General features: G+C 43.0%; 1 protein-coding gene and 1 long non-coding RNA gene across 3 annotated transcripts; one reads left to right on the top strand and one right to left on the bottom strand.

Moving 5' to 3' along the window:
* Positions 1–73: 73 nt before the first annotated feature.
* Positions 74–7,172, bottom strand: LOC123633889. 2 transcript variants are annotated; one of them, XR_006733827.1, is made up of 4 exons: positions 7,142–7,172; positions 6,529–6,614; positions 3,865–3,978; positions 74–268 (listed from the first exon to the last, which is right to left on the bottom strand). It is a non-coding gene; the product is annotated as an uncharacterized LOC123633889 (long non-coding RNA). The 2 variants fall into 2 exon arrangements; XR_006733826.1 differs by lacking the exon at positions 7,142–7,172 and adding an exon at positions 6,951–6,976 and having other exon boundaries at positions 6,529–6,669.
* A 129-nt stretch (positions 7,173–7,301) lies between these two features.
* On the top strand, positions 7,302–11,449 carry LOC123633883 (thioredoxin interacting protein). Its single transcript, XM_045544885.1, has 8 exons — positions 7,302–7,913; positions 8,431–8,503; positions 8,621–8,768; positions 8,879–8,981; positions 9,119–9,375; positions 9,479–9,635; positions 9,748–9,899; positions 10,027–11,449. Exons 1-8 carry the CDS (start codon positions 7,664–7,666, stop codon positions 10,060–10,062), a joined length of 1,176 nt encoding a protein of 391 aa, XP_045400841.1. The 5' UTR covers positions 7,302–7,663; the 3' UTR covers positions 10,063–11,449.
* The last annotated feature ends 6,281 nt before the right edge of the window (positions 11,450–17,730 follow it).

The raw sequence follows: 17,730 nt of genomic DNA, 5'->3' as shown, positions 1-17,730 counted from the left end.
CAAACAAAGTATTACCCATTGTCAGCATGTATAAAAAAGAGAAAACTGTTTTAATATGTAGTTTCTTCTTCTCAGTTATGAACACTACATTTTCTTCATCTGTTCCTTCTTCGCATGATCAAGGATCATCTTCACCACTCAAAGGAGAGGTCTAAAACAAGATTCAGATCTCAGAAAAGTTTTTGTGTTTTGGAGACAATTCTTGGACTAAGAATTTTGCAGTACATTAAATTATCCACTGGGTAGCAGGGCTGAGCCAACTGGATTCCTGAATTGTGTAAGAAAGAATTTCTCAGAAAAGCGGAAGTTGGGTTGAGCACACAATGTCCCATCTCCCTCATACTTATAAACATCAATACAGTCCAATTTTCTCCTCATAGAAAAACAAACCATCACCTCTCACCGCCTTAGGCCATTTGCTCTGATACATACTTAGGCCACAGGCTTTGAGGAGGGACCAGTTATATGTTATAGTATAGCAGAAGAAATTGAGGTTGAAGTTTAATGTCTAATACTAGTAAGAAATAATACTAGGTTCTGAATTACTGGCATATTCTACTGCAAGGACATAGCCCAATCTATCGATTTAATTTATGTTTCATAATATATTTACTCTGAAATGTACTCCAGTAGGAGTTAGGAAGAACAAACATTTAAAAGGACATAATTCCTGTACTGTAGGAATTCATTATCTAGGACAGAAAAGGCAACTTACATTTAAGTGTTACATGAGAAATATAAACAACATGCTATGGAGCATTTAAAAGAGAATGAAATCATATTTGGCTGTAAAGTAAAAGATGAGGGGATTGGGAATCAAGAAAGTTTAGAGGAAAAGTCATTTGGCTGTCTACAGAAGGGTGGGTAGGATTTCAAAAAACAGAGATGGGGAAGGAAGGACAGGCATTCCAGGTACAGAGAAAAGCAGAAGCAGAGACACAAAGACAGAGAAGGATATATTAGGGGAACACTGAGTACTCAGTTTTGGCTGAAGTATAGGGTACATATATGAGGAAGTAGTGGAAACTGGAAATTTTGGTTGAGGCCATTTAGTGAAGGCTTTAAATGCCAAGATGAAGCACTTGAATGTGATTCAGTAAGCAATAGATTTTGCAATATCACAGGAATAAACAGGAACAGCAGCAGAAAAAACAGTTAAAAGCTACTAAAATAAATAATCTAGGCAAAAGTAACAAGCACATGGATCTCAGTGGTGGCGGTGGAATGAGAAGCAGGAGATAAATTCTAGAAACACTGGAAAGATGGCCTCTACAGAATTTGGCAGTTGACTGGATGTGGGGAATGTAAGAGAGGAAGGAATTAAAAGCAGTTCCTTCCTAGCACTCTGGGAGGCCAAGGTGGGTGGATCACTCGAGGTCAGGAGTTCGAGACCAGCCTGAGCAAGAGACCCCATCTCTACTAAAAATAGAAAGAAATTAACAGGCCAACTAAAAATATATAGAAAAAATTAGCTGGGTATGGTGGTGCATGCCTGTAGTCCCAGCTACTCGGGAGGCTAAGGCAGAAGGATTGCTTGAGGAAGGAGTTTGAGGTTGTGAGCGAGGCTGATGCCCCGGCACTCTAGTCTGGGCAACACAGTGAGACTCTGTCTCAAAAAAAAAAAAAAAAAGCAATTCCTAGATTTTTAACCTTGATGGGGTAATGTAAAGTGGTTCCATTAAAACAAACAAGAAAAAATGGGTTTGAACACCAGGGGAAATTATGAATTCATTACTGGACAAGTTGAATTTGAGATACCAGCTGGAACTCTGGAGACAGACTAAAGGCATATTATAGACTTTTAAAGTTATTTACACAGACCCCCCATGTAAAAACAAACAAACAAACAAATAGAAGTCATTTACACAGAGTGAATTACAAATGGGCAACTGAAGAGCAAAACTTAAAGAAAGAAAAGGAGAGGGCCAAGGACAAGCCCTTGAGAAAAGCTTTCAGAGTCTAGAGAAAAAGAATTTCGAGCAAAGGAAAAAGGATGAAGTCCAAACATCAGGATAAATGTTTAAGTTTTGTTTGTTTGTTTTTTGAGACAGAGTCCCCTTCTGTAACCCGGCTACAGTGCCATGGTGTCAGCCTAGGTCACAGCAACCTCAAACTCCTAGGCTCAAGGGATCCTCCTGCCTCAGCCTCCCATCCTGTTGCCTCAGCCACCTGAGTAGCTAGAACTACAGGTGTGCATCACCATGCCTGGCTAATTTTTTCTATTTTTAGCAGAGATGGGGGTCTTGCTCTTGCTTAGGCTGGAGTGTTTAAGTTTTTAAAAGACGGCAGTTTTCAAGTTATACAGAAGTCAAAGGAAATAAGGCCCCCCCAAAAAAACTACTCTGGTTTCCTCAGGAAACTTGATAAAAACCATTTCAGAGGGACCAGAAACCAGATGACAAGAGGACAAGTTTAGTCAACAGAGAAAGCTGGTATAGGTTATTCCCTTAAGAGATTTGAGGTCAGGCACAGTGGCTCAGACCTGTAATCCTAGCACTCTAGGAGGCCGAGGCAGGAGTATCACCTGAGGTCAGCAGTTTGAGACCAGCCTGAGGAGGAGTAAGACCCCCATCTCTACTAAAACTAGAAAAAATTAGCTGGCCAACTAAAAATAGAAACAATTAAACAAAAAAAAAATTGACAGTCAAGAGAAGAAAAAAGAGTGATAGTATGAGAGGGTATGTAAGACATTTTTTTTACCATGTATAAAGGCAAGTTTAAGGAATATCTTGGCAGGGCGTGGTGGCTCACCCCAGTAATCCTAGCACTCTGGGAGGCTGAGGCGGGTGGATCGCTCGAGGTCAGGAGTTCAAGACCAGCCTGAGCAAGAGCGAGATCCTGTCTCTACTAAAAATAGAAAGAAATTATCTGGACAACTAAAAATATATATAGAAAAAATTAGCCAGGCATGATGGCGCATGCCTGTAGTCCCAGCTACTTGGGAGGCTGAGGCAGAAGGATTGCTTAAGCCTAGGAGTTTGAGGTTGCTGTGAGCTAGGCTGACGCCATGGCACTCTAGCCTGGGCAACAGGGTGAGACTCTGTCTCAAAAAAAAAAAAAAAGGGGGGAAAAAAAAAAAAAGAAAAGGAATATCTTAAGTGAGCCTCCAATAGTTCTAAACAAGTTAATTCAGCCCTTCTCCCCATCTTGCCATTACCATGAAGTTGGGCAACACTGAGATCTCCATCCTTTCCTCATCATGGTAGAAAAATAGATCTCAGTCAACATGAAATGTGAGCTTCCAGATATTTTTAATAATTAAAGCTAAATTTAAAAACAAAAAGCCCTCACAAAGCATCCTACAGATAAGAACGCTAGATTAAATATTAAGAATCCTGGGTTTGAAGAGTGGCTCCACCAGACACTAGTTGTGTGTCCTAGGGTCAAGTCACTTAACCAAAATAAAGGAACTGGTTTAAAAAAAAAAAAAAAAAAAAAGACTGCTAGAATTCCCTTTAACTCTAAAACTCTCTGAGTCTTGCCCTGAACCGTTTAGAACAGTGATCCCCAACCTTTTTGGCACCAGGGACCAGCTTCATGGAAGACAATTTTTCCACAGACCTGTGGGGGGATGGTTTCGGGATGATTCAAGCCCATTATATTTATTGTACAGTCAAACCTCTCTGCTAATGTTATCTGCAGCCACCCCCCAGAACTAGCATTACCACCTTAGCTCTGCCTCAGATCATTAGGCATTAGATTCTCATAAAGAGCAACAACCTAGATCCCTAGCATGTGCACTTTACAGTAGGGTTTGTGCTCCTATGAGAATCTAATGCTGCTGCTAATGCGACCGGAAGCGGAGCTTACGCAGTGATGTGAGTGACGGGGAGCAGCTGTAAATACAGATGAAGCTTCACTTACTTGAGCGCTGCTCACCTCCTGTCCGGCCTCTTGCTGTGTGGCCCTGGTTCCTAAAAGGCCACTGACTGGTACCAGTCCGCAAGCCCAGGGGATGGGGACAGCAGCTTTAGAGGACTGTTGTGAAAATCAAACAAGATGCTATGTGTCAAAGCACTGAGAGGCAGGGCAACATATTAAAGTACATACGTTAGACAGAACTGGGTTCAAAATCTTGCTCTACTTACAAAATCTATGACCTCAGGCAAATTACTTAACTTCTGAGCCTGATTTAATCAACTCTGAGTCACAGGATCATTGTGAGAATTAAATGAAAGACTCAAATCTCAAGTCCTTCCTGGAACAATACGACAGATGACCTTATAAATACCATTGACATAATTATATAAAGGACTTGGTTCATGATAGGTGCTTAATATATGGCAATTATTTTAAAAGTCACTTTGAACTTTAAGATGCTATACAATTATTTATCTAAGACTTGGAGCCATATACACAGTTGGGCAGTCTTGAATTCCACACTCTCACTTATTTGCCTCTAAACTAATGCTCCTTAGGGAAAAATGGGAAAGGGAAGTGGATAAGGGTAAAAGGAAGTTTAAAGAGTAGAGGTAACATTAGTGATTAAAAGGACAAAAAGGGGGTTTGTTTTGCAATAGGAACTGTGAGTCTTTAGAGTTCTAAATGTTTGTCAGGCCAGAAGTTAAAGAAAAGAGAAATGCAATGAGCGCCTTGTCTCAAACTGGCAACAAACAGAGTGGTGAGGACTCTTGCCTCCCTGAAAGCTCTGGCTTCACTCTGTCACCTCCAATAAAGCAAACAAAGACACAATCACCACTTGTTTTCCTATTGGTACTGGAATTGAAGAGATAGGGAAGGGGCAGATAAAGATGATCTAACTTGCAGAACTCTTGGACTGAGTCCTACTTTGCTGTTCCTCCTGAGCCTGCCCTTTTTACAGAACTCCATAAGTGTTCGTACCCTTTCTTCAGGACAGGAATTTACAAGATTTTTTTCTTTCTTTGACCCAAGAACTGAGAAGGAAGAATCAGGGGGCAGATTGTTATCAGACTATGGGGTTATAAGGTGAAAGGTTGTAAACAACTCTGGCCAGGAGAACTCCATTTCAGAACATGTCTTGGCTACAGGCCTGGTAGGCAGCTGCTGCTGCCAAAGCTAGATAGTTTTTTGGCATTCAAGGGAATCCAGACATAATACAGAGCAAACAAATGGTCTGTGCTGAGCTCTGCAGGATGGGAAAATAAGAAGAAACTGGAGCCCAAGAAAGAAACTTAGAATAAGAGAGAATTGTCATAGGATTTTTACAAACTCAAAATGTCAGTATTTCATAGAAACAAATATTAGCATTCCCTTTTCTCTTAGACGTCCTAAATTACCACCACCCTGATCCATTACTAGCCACTACTCCTCCTATCCCTTCAAAATTTATGTAGTTCTATAACACATTATTTAACAATATTGATTCACGTACGACTGTAAACTTTGATGTCTCATATTTATGTACACTTTCATACCCATCAAACTAAAAATTCTCCCAGAGCCACAATTTTGAATTTTTAAAATTACTTTAGTCAGAGTCCCACCTCCTTTGCTCCCAATAACTCTATCAATATTGTTGACCTAGTGAAAATACCTCAAGCCTAGTTAGTTAACTTTCTCGAACAGGGTGCCACCTCAAGCCCACACACCCTAAAGAACAACATGTTCCTGGGGTTTGTACTCTGTGCGTATGTTTTCCAACAGAGTCCTGAAGTCTGATTCTTGAGCTTGCTTAATATTGGGGTTGAGTTGTAACTTGTTACCCTTAGGGTGTCAACCCAGTTAGGATGTATGAGGAAGGAAGAAGGATCCTTCACAGTAGTGAAGATTTCTTTTTGCTGAGAGGATAGGATTTCAATATACCCAAATGCTGCTTATTTACTTCCCCATCTCAATCTTGAGGACATTGTCGTCCTCTTTCCAGCACAAGGAATGAGGGTAATAATCTGCTGATACCCCAGAACAGATATGAGAAGGGTCTAGGAATCAAAGAAAAGGGGAAATAATCCCTGCACTTCTGCATACAAGTTTTTAAAATCACATTTAGGAATAATTTCTCAGGAGTCAGCTCCTAAAGGCATCTCACAGCCAGCAGGGAGAAACCCATACGACAGACAACCAAATGAAACCTACAAAGAATGAGGAATCAGGGTCCCTTTAGCATGAATTTATAGTGCTCTGGTGACCTTTCTTTCTTGTCTTGCCCTTCTTATTTCTAAACAGCTTAGGAAAATACTCTGAGAAGATAAAAAATTGTTCCTCCACCTGTCCACTGACAATTTGGTTATAAACAGAACTTTCTTGCTTCCAAGCAGATTTATGGATGTGCATTTGATTTAGTAAGTTGGGAGTGGGTGAATACAAAAAAGAGTAAAAGTAACCGGGAGGCGGGGGAAGGGGAAGGGAAAAGAGTAAAGCACGCTTTTACTTTTCTTTTTCTTTCCTGGAGAAGCAGGGAGGAAGTGAGAGATAATCAGAGCCTAAAGAACACACCTTACTAAAGAGGCAATGAGGTAAACAGAGAACATAAACAATGTGTTCCCCAACTTTGCAGGTAGAAGCTGAACAGATGAGGGGATAAGCAACAGGATGTGAACACGCCCTTACCATTTCCGTTCCCGAGAACAGTGAGAACCGAGTAGAGGGTACGGGGTGAGGAACGTCACGGGCACACAGCGCCAGAGCCCCAGAGGCTAGACGGGGAGGCAGAAGACACCTCAGTCCCCTAGGCCCGCTTTCCAATGAGGACTGGAAAGAGATTTAAAATTTGTGGCAAGTTCTCCTTTCCTTCAGAGAAGCCAGTTTTTTGTTTTTAATAGAGATGCGGGACAAGAGACAAAGGGGATCTTCCCGAACAGTAACAACAGCATGCCCTACACTCTGCCACCCCAATCCTAAAGTACTCCTGGAGCTATGGGATTGTTTTGCACAGATTCGGTACTTATGAGCCGGAATAAACGGCTGCCTCTGAAGTCACTGCACTGGCTAAGGCTACGCATGAAATTCCCTCAGAAGCATTTTCCTTTTACCTCAGAACACTGCTTCTAGACCAGAAGCATCCCCACACTCACTCGTCCTCCGACGGCAACTCGCCCTACATAGCTTTTAGGGTCCGGGGACCCTCCTCCCCTCCCGCGGTAAGTCACTCCACAGCCCCCTCCACTCCCCCCCGCCCAGTAGCAGCACTACACAACAACCATTTTCCCCGCCAGGAGCACACCGTGTCCACGCGCCTCTGCGACCTCGCTGATTGGTCGGGCTCCTGGTAAACAAGGACCGGGCAGCCAATGGGACGGCTGTGCACGAGGGCAGCACGAGCCTCTGGGGCAGCGCTCGCGTGGCTCCGCCGCCCGGGCTGCTATATAGAGCAGTTTCCGGCTCCCAGTAGAAACCATCCACTCGGCAACTCAGGCTGAGTGACATCCGCGACCCGCCGAGATCCGGATTGTCTTCCAGCGATCGTGCTGGGGGAAAAAGTTTTTTTTCTTTCGCTTGAAATTCTTCGGCGTAACTAGACGTTTAAAAACTTTGGACACCTTTTCGAAAACCTAGTAGTTAGGATTCGTTTGTGGGCTTCTTTCTTTAAATCTTATTTTGCTTTTAAGGCCAACCTGCTTGAGGACACCCTCACTCTTTCTTAGGAAGAGTGAAATAACTTACTGCAAAGGGTGCTTCTTGGATTTGGCGTTTTGGTTCTTTGTTTCGCCCCCGTTTCTGATTCTTGAACCAACTCAGCCCAATCATGGTGATGTTCAAGAAGATCAAGTCTTTTGAGGTGGTCTTTAACGACCCGGAAAAGGTGTATGGCAGTGGCGAGAAGGTGGCCGGCCGGGTGATAGTGGAGGTGTGTGAAGTTACTCGAGTCAAAGCCGTTAGGATTCTGGCTTGCGGAGTGGCTAAAGTCCTCTGGATGCAGGGATCCCAGCAGTGCAGACAGACCTTGGAGTATTTGCGCTACGAAGATACGCTTCTCCTGGAAGACCAGCCAACAGGTAAGTGGCCCGGCTGTTTGTTGTTGGAGCGTTTAAGATGGTTAGAGCAGAGAATTGAAAGGAATTAATAGAATCTACACTAAATGTTTTAAGTCGCTCAGTTTGGTTTGAATTACGTGTTGCTTCCTTTTCTTTTTTAGTTTTAATTTGCAAACATTCCCCCAGCCTCCCTAAAAGGGAGATTTGTACAGTTTCTTACAGTACTGGGTCCTGAAGGTGGTCCTTGAGGGGTGTTGCCTCAGCTATTTAAAGACTTGTGTATGCATAAGTTGCTTATTCTTTGCTTGCTTCCTGTTTGAGATGTTAGTAGGGGAACTCCTGGGCGAGCCTTTGAGCATTGCAGGGCTTTTGCAACTTTTTGCCCAACAAAATACATTAGAGGCTCTCATTTAAGAACATAAGGGATGAAATTGAGCTACTACAATACTATGGTGGCTGCCCAAGTGTTCTTTATCACACAGATGCATTTTAAGTGTAATAAGAAACCTAATGGTTACTCGCTTTTCTCTCTCTTCAGCTGAGAATGAGATGGTGATCATGAGACCTGGAAATAAATACGAGTATAAGTTTGGCTTTGAGCTTCCTCAGGGGTAAGTATCAGCTAAATAAATCTTTGGGCTCTTTTATCTCTAAATATCTTCCCCTTTTTTGATCAGTTTACTGTTCTTGGAGAACATTTTTAAATTGTTTTTCTTTCCTTGACACAGGCCTCTGGGAACATCTTTCAAAGGAAAATATGGGTGTGTAGACTACTGGGTGAAGGCTTTTCTTGATCGCCCCAGCCAGCCAACTCAAGAGACAAAGAAAAGCTTTGAAGTGATGGATCTGGTAGATGTCAATACCCCTGATTTAATGGTGAGGTTTCATTAAGATTCTGTTCTCCTGGGTCACAGGGATGATAAATCAGGTGGCTTGGGCATTACATTGCAGTATCTCAAAACACTTTTTTGTCCCATTCTGTGTAGGCACCTGTGTCTGCTAAAAAGGAGAAGAAAGTTTCCTGCATGTTCATTCCTGATGGGCGGGTGTCTGTCTCTGCTCGAATTGACAGAAAAGGATTCTGTGAAGGTAAAAACCTAGTGTTTAAAATAGTGGATATAATAGAAACTCTGGGTTTGGAGGTGAGGGCACAGGACTGGGGCAGAAGAAATGTCATTAACTGTCTTTAGTATTAGTTAATAATTTTTCATGTTTATTTTTGCTAGGTGATGACATTTCCATCCATGCTGACTTTGAGAATACATGTTCTCGAATTGTGGTCCCCAAAGCTGCCATTGTGGCCCGCCACACTTACCTTGCCAATGGCCAGACCAAGGTGCTGACTCAGAAGTTGTCATCAGTCAGAGGCAATCATATTATCTCAGGGACATGTGCATCATGGCGTGGCAAGAGTCTTCGGGTGCAGAAGATCAGGCCTTCTATCCTGGGCTGCAACATCCTTCGAGTTGAATATTCTTTATTGGTGAGTGGATGGGAGTGGCTGTGTGAGAGAAATTCTTTATCTGTTACAACAGTTGTGTTTTCTCAAGACCTCTAGTCCAACAAACTACCATCTTCTTTTCTAGATCTACGTTAGTGTGCCTGGCTCAAAGAAAGTCATCCTTGACTTGCCCTTGGTAATCGGCAGCAGATCAGGTTTAAGCAGCCGAACATCCAGCATGGCCAGCCGAACCAGCTCAGAGATGAGTTGGATAGATCTGAACATCCCCGATACCCCAGAAGGTGAGCCAGACCTAACATCTTTTCTTCCCTTTTGGTCTGCTTGGGTTTGTAAAACTGATGATCCAGGATTTCTTGGCCAGACTGCTTATCTCTCCATATTTTCTCTTTTTAGCTCCTCCTTGCTATATGGATATCATTCCTGAAGATCATCGATTGGAGAGCCCCACCACTCCTCTGCTAGATGACATGGACAGCTCTCAAGACAGCCCTATCTTTATGTATGCTCCCGAGTTCAAGTTCATGCCACCACCTACTTACACTGAGGTGGGAATTGTCATTTTTACCATTATATTTGTCCCAAGCCTTCTATAGGAAGTTGACTTAGAGGAATGGCCAAACTGGTTCTTTAGTTCGTATTCAAACTAAAAGGGTCTTTGCTTTCTTCTTCCAGGTGGATCCCTGCATCCTCAACAACAATGTGCAGTGAGCATGTGGAAGAAAAGCAGCTGTACCTACTTGTTTTTTTCTGCCTCTCTTCCTGGACTCTCCCTTTTTTAGGGACTTAATAGTCTCTACAGCGGGCTATGGGTCCACCTCAGCCTCTGACTTCCTAATGCAGGAGGTGATCAGCAGGCAATCTCTTGGGCCTTAAAGGGTGTGGACTTGTCTTCGACCAACGCCAGTGTTATGATATAGAGGTGTTTGCTGGACAGGTTTTAAAACACACTAGAAAAACCCAGGCCCGTCATTTTCTCAGATCTCCTTGAAAAATGGAGGCATTTTCAGAGTTTTGAGTCAGGGGTAAAAATGATCCCCTCACATGGTCGTCTTAAGAGTTTATGAAGGTTTTCTATAGATTGTTAGAACAACACTGGACCTTGAAGTTCCTGTGCCATGTGAAGCAGAGCCAATTTAGCAAAACTAGGAAAATTGTGGCCAAAACTTTGGGAAAAGGGGGTTCTTAAAATCTGTGTACCCAATTGTTTTTGTACGTACAGAAAAAGAAAAATCTTCCAGGGCTGATTTGGTTTGGACTTTGGAAGGAGATTTCCCTGTGAATTAAAGGGAAAGTGCTCTAAGGTTGTCTTTGTTTAGAATGTACTTTAACCTGGCTTAAAACAATAGTAACTATGTCCCACCAAAGGTCTTAAAAGCCATTTTTATAGCGTGTTGCACTGTATTCTCCTGTTGCATTTTCATATGGGAGGATGTGTTTTTCTTTTCATGTGAGTCCTTGGAATTGATTCTAAGGTGATGTTCTTGGCACTTTAGTTCCTGTCAAATTTTTTGTTCTTTTTTCCTCCACCTTAAATGTAAGCTAAAACTGGTCTACTATGTCTCTAGGGGTAAGCATAATGACAAAAGTGTTACTACTTTTGAGACTTTGTCCCAGTATACAGAACTGTATAATTCTAACACTTTAATCATATGAAAGGGTTGCTGCTGTCAGCCTTGCCCACTGTGACTTCTCCAAACCCAAGGAGGAACTCTAGATCAAGAAGCCCAGACACTGCCTTGAGAAACTAGAGGGCAAGTCTTCACTGAAGTCCCTCGCTCTCCCTTCCTCCCCAGTGTTACGAGATAGGGATATTAGCCTCTCTCTCACTGTAGCTGCCAACAATTGGTCAGTCACCCTCAGCCATAGCACTTTGTTCACTGTCCTGTGTCAGCACTGAGCTCCACCCTTTGCTGAGAATTATTACAGCCAGAAAGTATGTGAGCTGAAGATGGTTTCATTTTTTGTTTGTTTTTTAATTATGTATCTTTTTGTATGATAAATACTATATTTTGTACTTAACCAGATATATTTTCACCCCGGATGGGGGTATTCTTTGTAAAAAAATAAAAATAAAAGTTTTTTTAATGACAAAAAAGGTTTTGTTTCTTGTCTGTCAGATGGCATTGCAGAACTTACATAAGAAGTTGTGCCTAAGGTGGTTTCCTCTACTTTGCAATCCACACTACTGAAAACCCCATGGAAAGAACTCTCCTATTGACTGACCCTATCAAATGTAGTCAAAATGGGGGTTGGAGGGGTGAAGAGGGAAGGAATTGGTTTGGTCGTCTTTCTGATTCACCAAAGAACTATAATGAGATTTTTCTGATGGCCTAAACTAGTTTTCCAAATCCACAGGTAATCATTAAATTCCTTCAATTTTAGAGTTCATAAATTCTTGAAATGCAGGGGAAAAAATTGGTTTATGAGGGGATTTAAAAGGAGAAGTTGAAAATTTTCATTGTGGGTGTCTTCCGAGTGTAAAGCTGGTTTATATGCTGACAAGGATAAGATGAGTTTAGAGTTGGGAGTATTCGTTGTTGGAGGTAGCTACCATTTTTTTCTCCCCAGTTCCTGTCCAAGCACGTAGTCATAACTCAGTAAATGTTTGCTAAATATTCAACCCCACCCTTATCCCTTCCTATTTCTTCCTTGTAGGGTAATAATTATAGATTAATACTACAATTGCACTTTTTTTTTTTTTTTTTTTGAGACAGCATCTCACTGTTGCCCAGGCTAGAGTGCACCTTTTCTTTTTTTTGGAGACAGGGTCTCACTGTTGCCCAGGCTAGAGTGCAGTGCTATTGTAGCTCACCATAACCTCAAGGTCCTGTGCTCCAGTGACCCTCCTGCCTCAGCCTCCTCAGTAGCTGGGGCTACAGGCATGCGCTTGCATGCTCGGCTAATTTTTCTGTTTTTTGTAGAGATGGGGGTCTTGCTCTTGCTCAGGCTGGTCTTGAACTCCTGAGCTCAAGCGATCCTCACACAGTGGCCTCCCAAAGTGCTAGGATTACAGGCATGAGCCACTGCACCCGGCCTCCCCCTTTAATTGAAGTGATCTTTATTCATGAAAGAGTGACAGGTGAGAAACCCTGAGATGGCAGAGGTCAATGTACTTTTTGATTTCTGGCTCATTTAAATATTTGCAGACAGATCTAGTCCTGGCCCTTGCAGGCTCTCATTTACTGTGAATCAAACAGTAAATGAGATTGAAAAGATCCTTTCCCATTTCAATCTTCATTTTTCATTTAGTTTGTCTTTCATTCTCCATAGCTCTCTCCTGGCTCTTTGTGTCTCTTTTTCATTACCAACAAGTCAGTTTCTAGCTGTCCATATTGCCACGGTGACTCTCACTTGAACCCGCCCCACTCCTTTCTCACCTGTTCAAGAATTTAGTGGCTCCTCCCCTTTGAATTTGTGACCAGGAAACTAGGTCAAAGTTGATGGAAAAGTTTCTTCTGTAGCTTGTTTTCCAGGGGTTGGAGTGGTGGAGGAAGGACAAGAGCAGGCCAGAGGGCAGGACATGGGGACGGAAAGACCATGAAGCACGTGAGCCTGATTGTGTACACAGCCTGGCTACTGGCACATGATATGAGAATGGCAGTGGCAGGGAGAGGATAGATAACTTACACCCTAGCCTTTTAGAGATTTGATCCTGGAAGGGCCAGAATATATGCATTCCCTCCTGATACCCAATTCCCCTAATCCAGCACTGTCAGAAAGGACTTTCTATGATGGTGGAAATGTTCTTTATCTGTGCTGTCCGATACCGTAGCCACTAGCCACATGTGACTGTTGAGCTCTGAAATATGCCTACTGTGACTGATTAACTAAATTTTTAGTTGTTTAATTAATTTAACTTTAAATAGCTTTGTATAACTACTATATTGAGCAGCACATCAAAATCTGAGGAAGTAAATGATAGAGCTGTTCCCCCAGAGGAAACCCATCCCTCACTTAGAGCACAAAATCTCCACTCTACTTCCTTTTGCCTTCTATACACAACTTCTACCTCACCCCAGGACATTTTCTGCATACAGGCCCCCTTAATTATACTTCTCTGGGTACTGGCCTAGCTGTTTCTCCACTGAGGTGGGTAAATATTTTGGGGTTTCTTTGCCCATGCTCTTCTCATATGCCTTTTTTTTTTTTTTTTTTTTTGAGACAGAGTCTCGCTTTCTTGCCCAGGCTAGAGTGAGTGCCGTGGCGTCAGCCTAGCTCACAGCAACCTCAAACTCCTGGGCTTAAGCGATCCTACTGCCTCAGCCTCCCGAGTAACTGGGACTACAGGCATGCACCACCATGCCCGCCTAATTTTTTCTATATATATTTTTAGTTGGCCAGATAATTTCTTTCTATTTTTAGTAGAGACGGGGTCTCAGTCTTGTTCAGGCTGGTCTCGAACTCCTGACCTCGAGCGCTCCACCCACCTTGGCCTCCCAGAGTGCTAGGATTACAGACGTGAGCCACCGCGCCCGGCCTTCATATGGTTTTTAATTTTTAAAGAGCTGTAACCTTCGTGTGTAGCCATTAGAGGAGATCTAGTTCTGAGTATCATTTATTCATTAGGTCCAATTTGGTATAGGAAGATCTGAGAGAAATCAGAAAGAAAACTATCTAAAGAGAGAAAAGGCAGGTACTTCCACAAGCAGGGTCCTTAGCTACCTGAATTGATACCTCTGAACACACTGGACACAAGGATCTAACATGGATGAGGCAATGGGAGGGAAGAGTGTGGAGAATGGATCTGACCAAGCACATGATCAGCAAAAAACAATCACACAAGAGCTGAAGGGTATGAAGTAGGGTCAAGGAGTGACCTTTGCTGAATTCTTTTTTGTCTAACATGTTTTGTTTGTTTTTTGAGAATGGGGTCTTGCTATGTTGCCCATGCTGGAGAGCAATAGCTATTCACAGGTGCAATCATAGTGCAGCCTCAAACTTCTGGCCTCAAAGGATCCTCCCCTGCCACTTAGCTGGGACTACAGCAGTGTGCCCGGTGACCTTTGCCCAATTCTTTCAATGCAGACCCTCTTAGAGTTCTTTCCTTGACCACGTCTAGGAAATAAAATGCATAGGGTGGATGAGGAAAATATTTTACTGATCCTGCAGTGGCTACAGTCCCTGTACCAAGCACCCTGATCTTAATAGTTCTGAACTGGGAGATGGGAAGACTTTGTCCATTTTCTGTTCTGACCTCAAGTCCACCTCCATTTCCTAAACTGAAAAATTCCCTTTCAGAGGTAGCTAAAGATTCAGGGCTGCAGGTCCTGGCTCAATAGTCTAAAATCTGGAAAAAGTTCAGAGACTAGCCTTCCTATACTATTAAGGAAAAATAATATAGTATAGTATAATAGTTAAGCATGTGGTCCCTGAAGGCAAACTATCTAAATTAAAATCCTACTTCTACCACTTAACCAGCTGTGTGACCTTGGGCAACTTGTTTAACCTCTCTGTGCCACAGTTTATTCATTTGTAAAACGGGATAATAATAGTACCTATCTCAGAAGATTGTTGTAAGGATTTTACAAATACATGTGAGGTGTTGGAACAATGGCAAGCAAGTGCTTCTTATCTAAAAAAAGAGACATATCCTTCACCACCACCTTGAAAAATCACTTCCAGGCATGTCCAGAAGATTGCTTTTCCTCTCCAACGTTTCACAGTTAAGGCCATTCTCCTGTTGCTCCTCTTGATTCTCTTTCTTTGTGGGGGGAACAAAAGAGTCTGGGGAAGAGGTCAATGTATAGGAGCTGACTCAGCTGGAGTTGCCATGGCAGGGGAGAGTTAGCCCATTCTTGGGACTCCCACCCCTAGGCCCAAACAGTCTCTTTGCACACACCCTGGCATCTCAGGGTATAGCTCTGAGAGCGCCAGGGGTTTCTCTTTCATACTCCCAGTGTGCTTCACAGGCCTGTGACCTGGAAATTGAGCTTTCTTAACTTTTCAGCATACAGCTCCAGGGAAAAGATTCCCACCATTTGGAGTGATAAACTGAGGACTAGAGAGTGCTAGAGATACAATGTGACACTACAAAGGACTCCCGGACTCCTTGTTCCAAGGTATTGCACCTCATTTGATATTTTCCCCTGGGGTGAACTAGGGCAATTTAGCCTATTTAGGCTATTCCTGTTCTGTCCTGACCTTTCCTTTGGCTTGACTCTTCCCTACTCTCTCTGGACCTGTTATGTAAGGAGGAAAGAATAAACAGACTCCGAAGGCTGGGGTTTTTCTGACTACCAACTGATTAGTCATCTCCAGGAAACAGGGTGATGGGAGAAGGAGGAAGACAAGAACATGGGGACAGCGTGAATTCCACGTGCCTGAGTCCTGGGATGTCAAGCAAGGTCCATTCTCAGTCCTTGCTGGGTGATGGAGCTGATGACTACCTCTCCAAGTCAATCAAACGGTCAGTAAACAGGTTCTTGGAAATGTGTGGCTGGGTTCCCAGCTTGGATATTTTTAACCTCCTGGACAGATGGACAGAGAATGGATTTCAGTTGCTGAGAGGGGAGGGGATTTTCAGGGGCATGAGAACTGTGCTGCCCTTATATGGTTCTGTGGCTTAAGATTCCTCTCTCTCCATTTCATCTGTCAAATTCTGACTTCCTCCGTTTATCCAGACTCAGGGTTAATCTTTTGTCTCCTATTCTCCCATTTTTCTTAATTCCCAGTCTTTCATGCTTGCCTCACCTTCCAACTCTGAGAAAATTTTGTTTTCTGTTCCAGACTCCAAGATGTTTTTACCTCTGTATCCCTGCAGATCAGGAAGAGGGGAGTTGGGCAGTACCAACGGCTTCTTTGCTACCCCTGGAGAAAGGTGTAGCCCTGCCAGTGGTACTCACAGGCTTCTCTGCAGTTCTATCTCCTCAAGCTGTCCTGCAGGAAAGCTCCAAACTCTCCTGCAACCTCATGTACCCCATTGCCCCCAACTCTTGGGAACAGAATTCAAGATCATGGAAGACCAGGTCTGGGCTTCATATACCTCGGAAAGTAGAGGAAATATTCGTGGAGGTCAGAGAGGTTGGATATGGTGACAAAGTCTGACAAGGCAAGATCTACTTTCTCTGGTTTTGGAAAACTAGGTCACCTGGGGGGTGGAGGAGCTGGGAGAGAGGTGGATCATTGACAAGCCCAGAATGTCTTTTTTTTTTTGGTGGTATCTGCTTTAGACCAGAATATCTTTTTGACTGTGAGGAAGGTCTGGAGGTTAGGAATGAAGGCAAGGAAGGAGAGATGAAAATTAGGAAAATTCCAAAGTTGGGGCTTCATCTTCCTTTGACCTTCTCTTTAAACTGAATACCCATCTATATCCAAAGACTGCTTCCTCCTCTCCTCTTGTTCTTTTCTATCTCAGCACCCCTTCCGATATTGCCCACTCTGCTTTGTGGGTGGAGGAGGGAATCTCTGACATAGGTGCTGTAAGACTGATGGGAGGCCAGAGGGGAGAAAGAGTTAGGGAAGGGAGATCACACTGTGCTTCATGTTTCTCTCCCTGTGTCTTGATTTTAGCTGATGAGGCACTGAAGCATAGCTGGAGGAAACTCTAAGCCAGAGGCAGCAAACCAGGGGCTTGTAGGCAAAACCAGCACATAGACAGAAACCTGTACAGTTCTTCCTAAAAATGTGAATTGATTGTAAACACTTAAAAACCAGATTTCACAAAATCCACCATTCTGGCTTCTCTCAAAAAGCAATCATATCTGGTTACACTGAACCACATTCTTTCATGGCATCCGCCAGCTGGGGCTGAAGGAGCCCAGCTAGCTCTGGTTTGCCAGTTCTCACCACTCCCCATTGCTTTACACCCCCGTACTTCACTCCTTTATATCTGCCTGATCCTGTTTGGTGTTTAGGTTTGCTTTGGCTTGTTACCTCTGCTCTAAGTAGAGCTTCTCAAATATTTCCTCTGCAGAACCCGTAAGATTCAAGAGAGTGACCCATTTTCCCCCAGGGTTCCCAGAGCAGTCCAGAGTAGCTGTCATAAGCCAGAAATGTCTTTGAAGTTATCTATCTTATCTTTAGAAAATGCACATTTTGATTTACACTGAATAATATATTTGTGTTGGTTTTAGTATAAAAATGATTCCTCTTCCCCCATCAAATCTTAAAAGTAAAATTAACACTCTGGAAGATGTGCCATGTGTATTCTGTGGCTCCAAATAGTCTTCACCACATTACCCCAAGAATAACCCAATTTAAGCAGCACGGTATAAAGGCATGAGACAAAGAGATACACGGGAGAAAAGACGTGGAGAAAGAGTCGAGAAGGGGAAAAGAATCTGAAAGACAACAAGAATGAATCTGAAAAAAAAAAGAATGAGTCTGAGTGATAAGCTCTCTATCTGGTCCCTCCTGGCCTGGCCCAGTCCAGCTCGT

The sequence above is a fragment of the Lemur catta genome, chromosome 3, assembly GCF_020740605.2.
Source record: "Lemur catta isolate mLemCat1 chromosome 3, mLemCat1.pri, whole genome shotgun sequence".
In the NCBI taxonomy this organism is placed as follows: Eukaryota; Metazoa; Chordata; class Mammalia; order Primates; family Lemuridae; genus Lemur; species Lemur catta.
Note: the sequence above shows the minus strand (reverse complement) of the source record. Positions and strands in the feature narration are given on the sequence as shown.

What these genes read in the sequence shown, in the direction of transcription:
- LOC123633883 (XM_045544885.1), top strand. Translation starts at nt 7,664, where the DNA reads ATGGTGATGTTCAAGAAGATCAAGTCTTTTGAGGTGGTCTTTAACGAC. An exon ending in CCTGGAAGACCAGCCAACAG is followed by an intron (nt 7,914 to 8,430) that starts GTAAGTGGCCCG and finishes CTCTCTCTTCAG; the next exon opens with CTGAGAATGAGATGGTGATC. An exon ending in CATCCCCGATACCCCAGAAG is followed by an intron (nt 9,636 to 9,747) that starts GTGAGCCAGACC and finishes TTCTCTTTTTAG; the next exon opens with CTCCTCCTTGCTATATGGAT.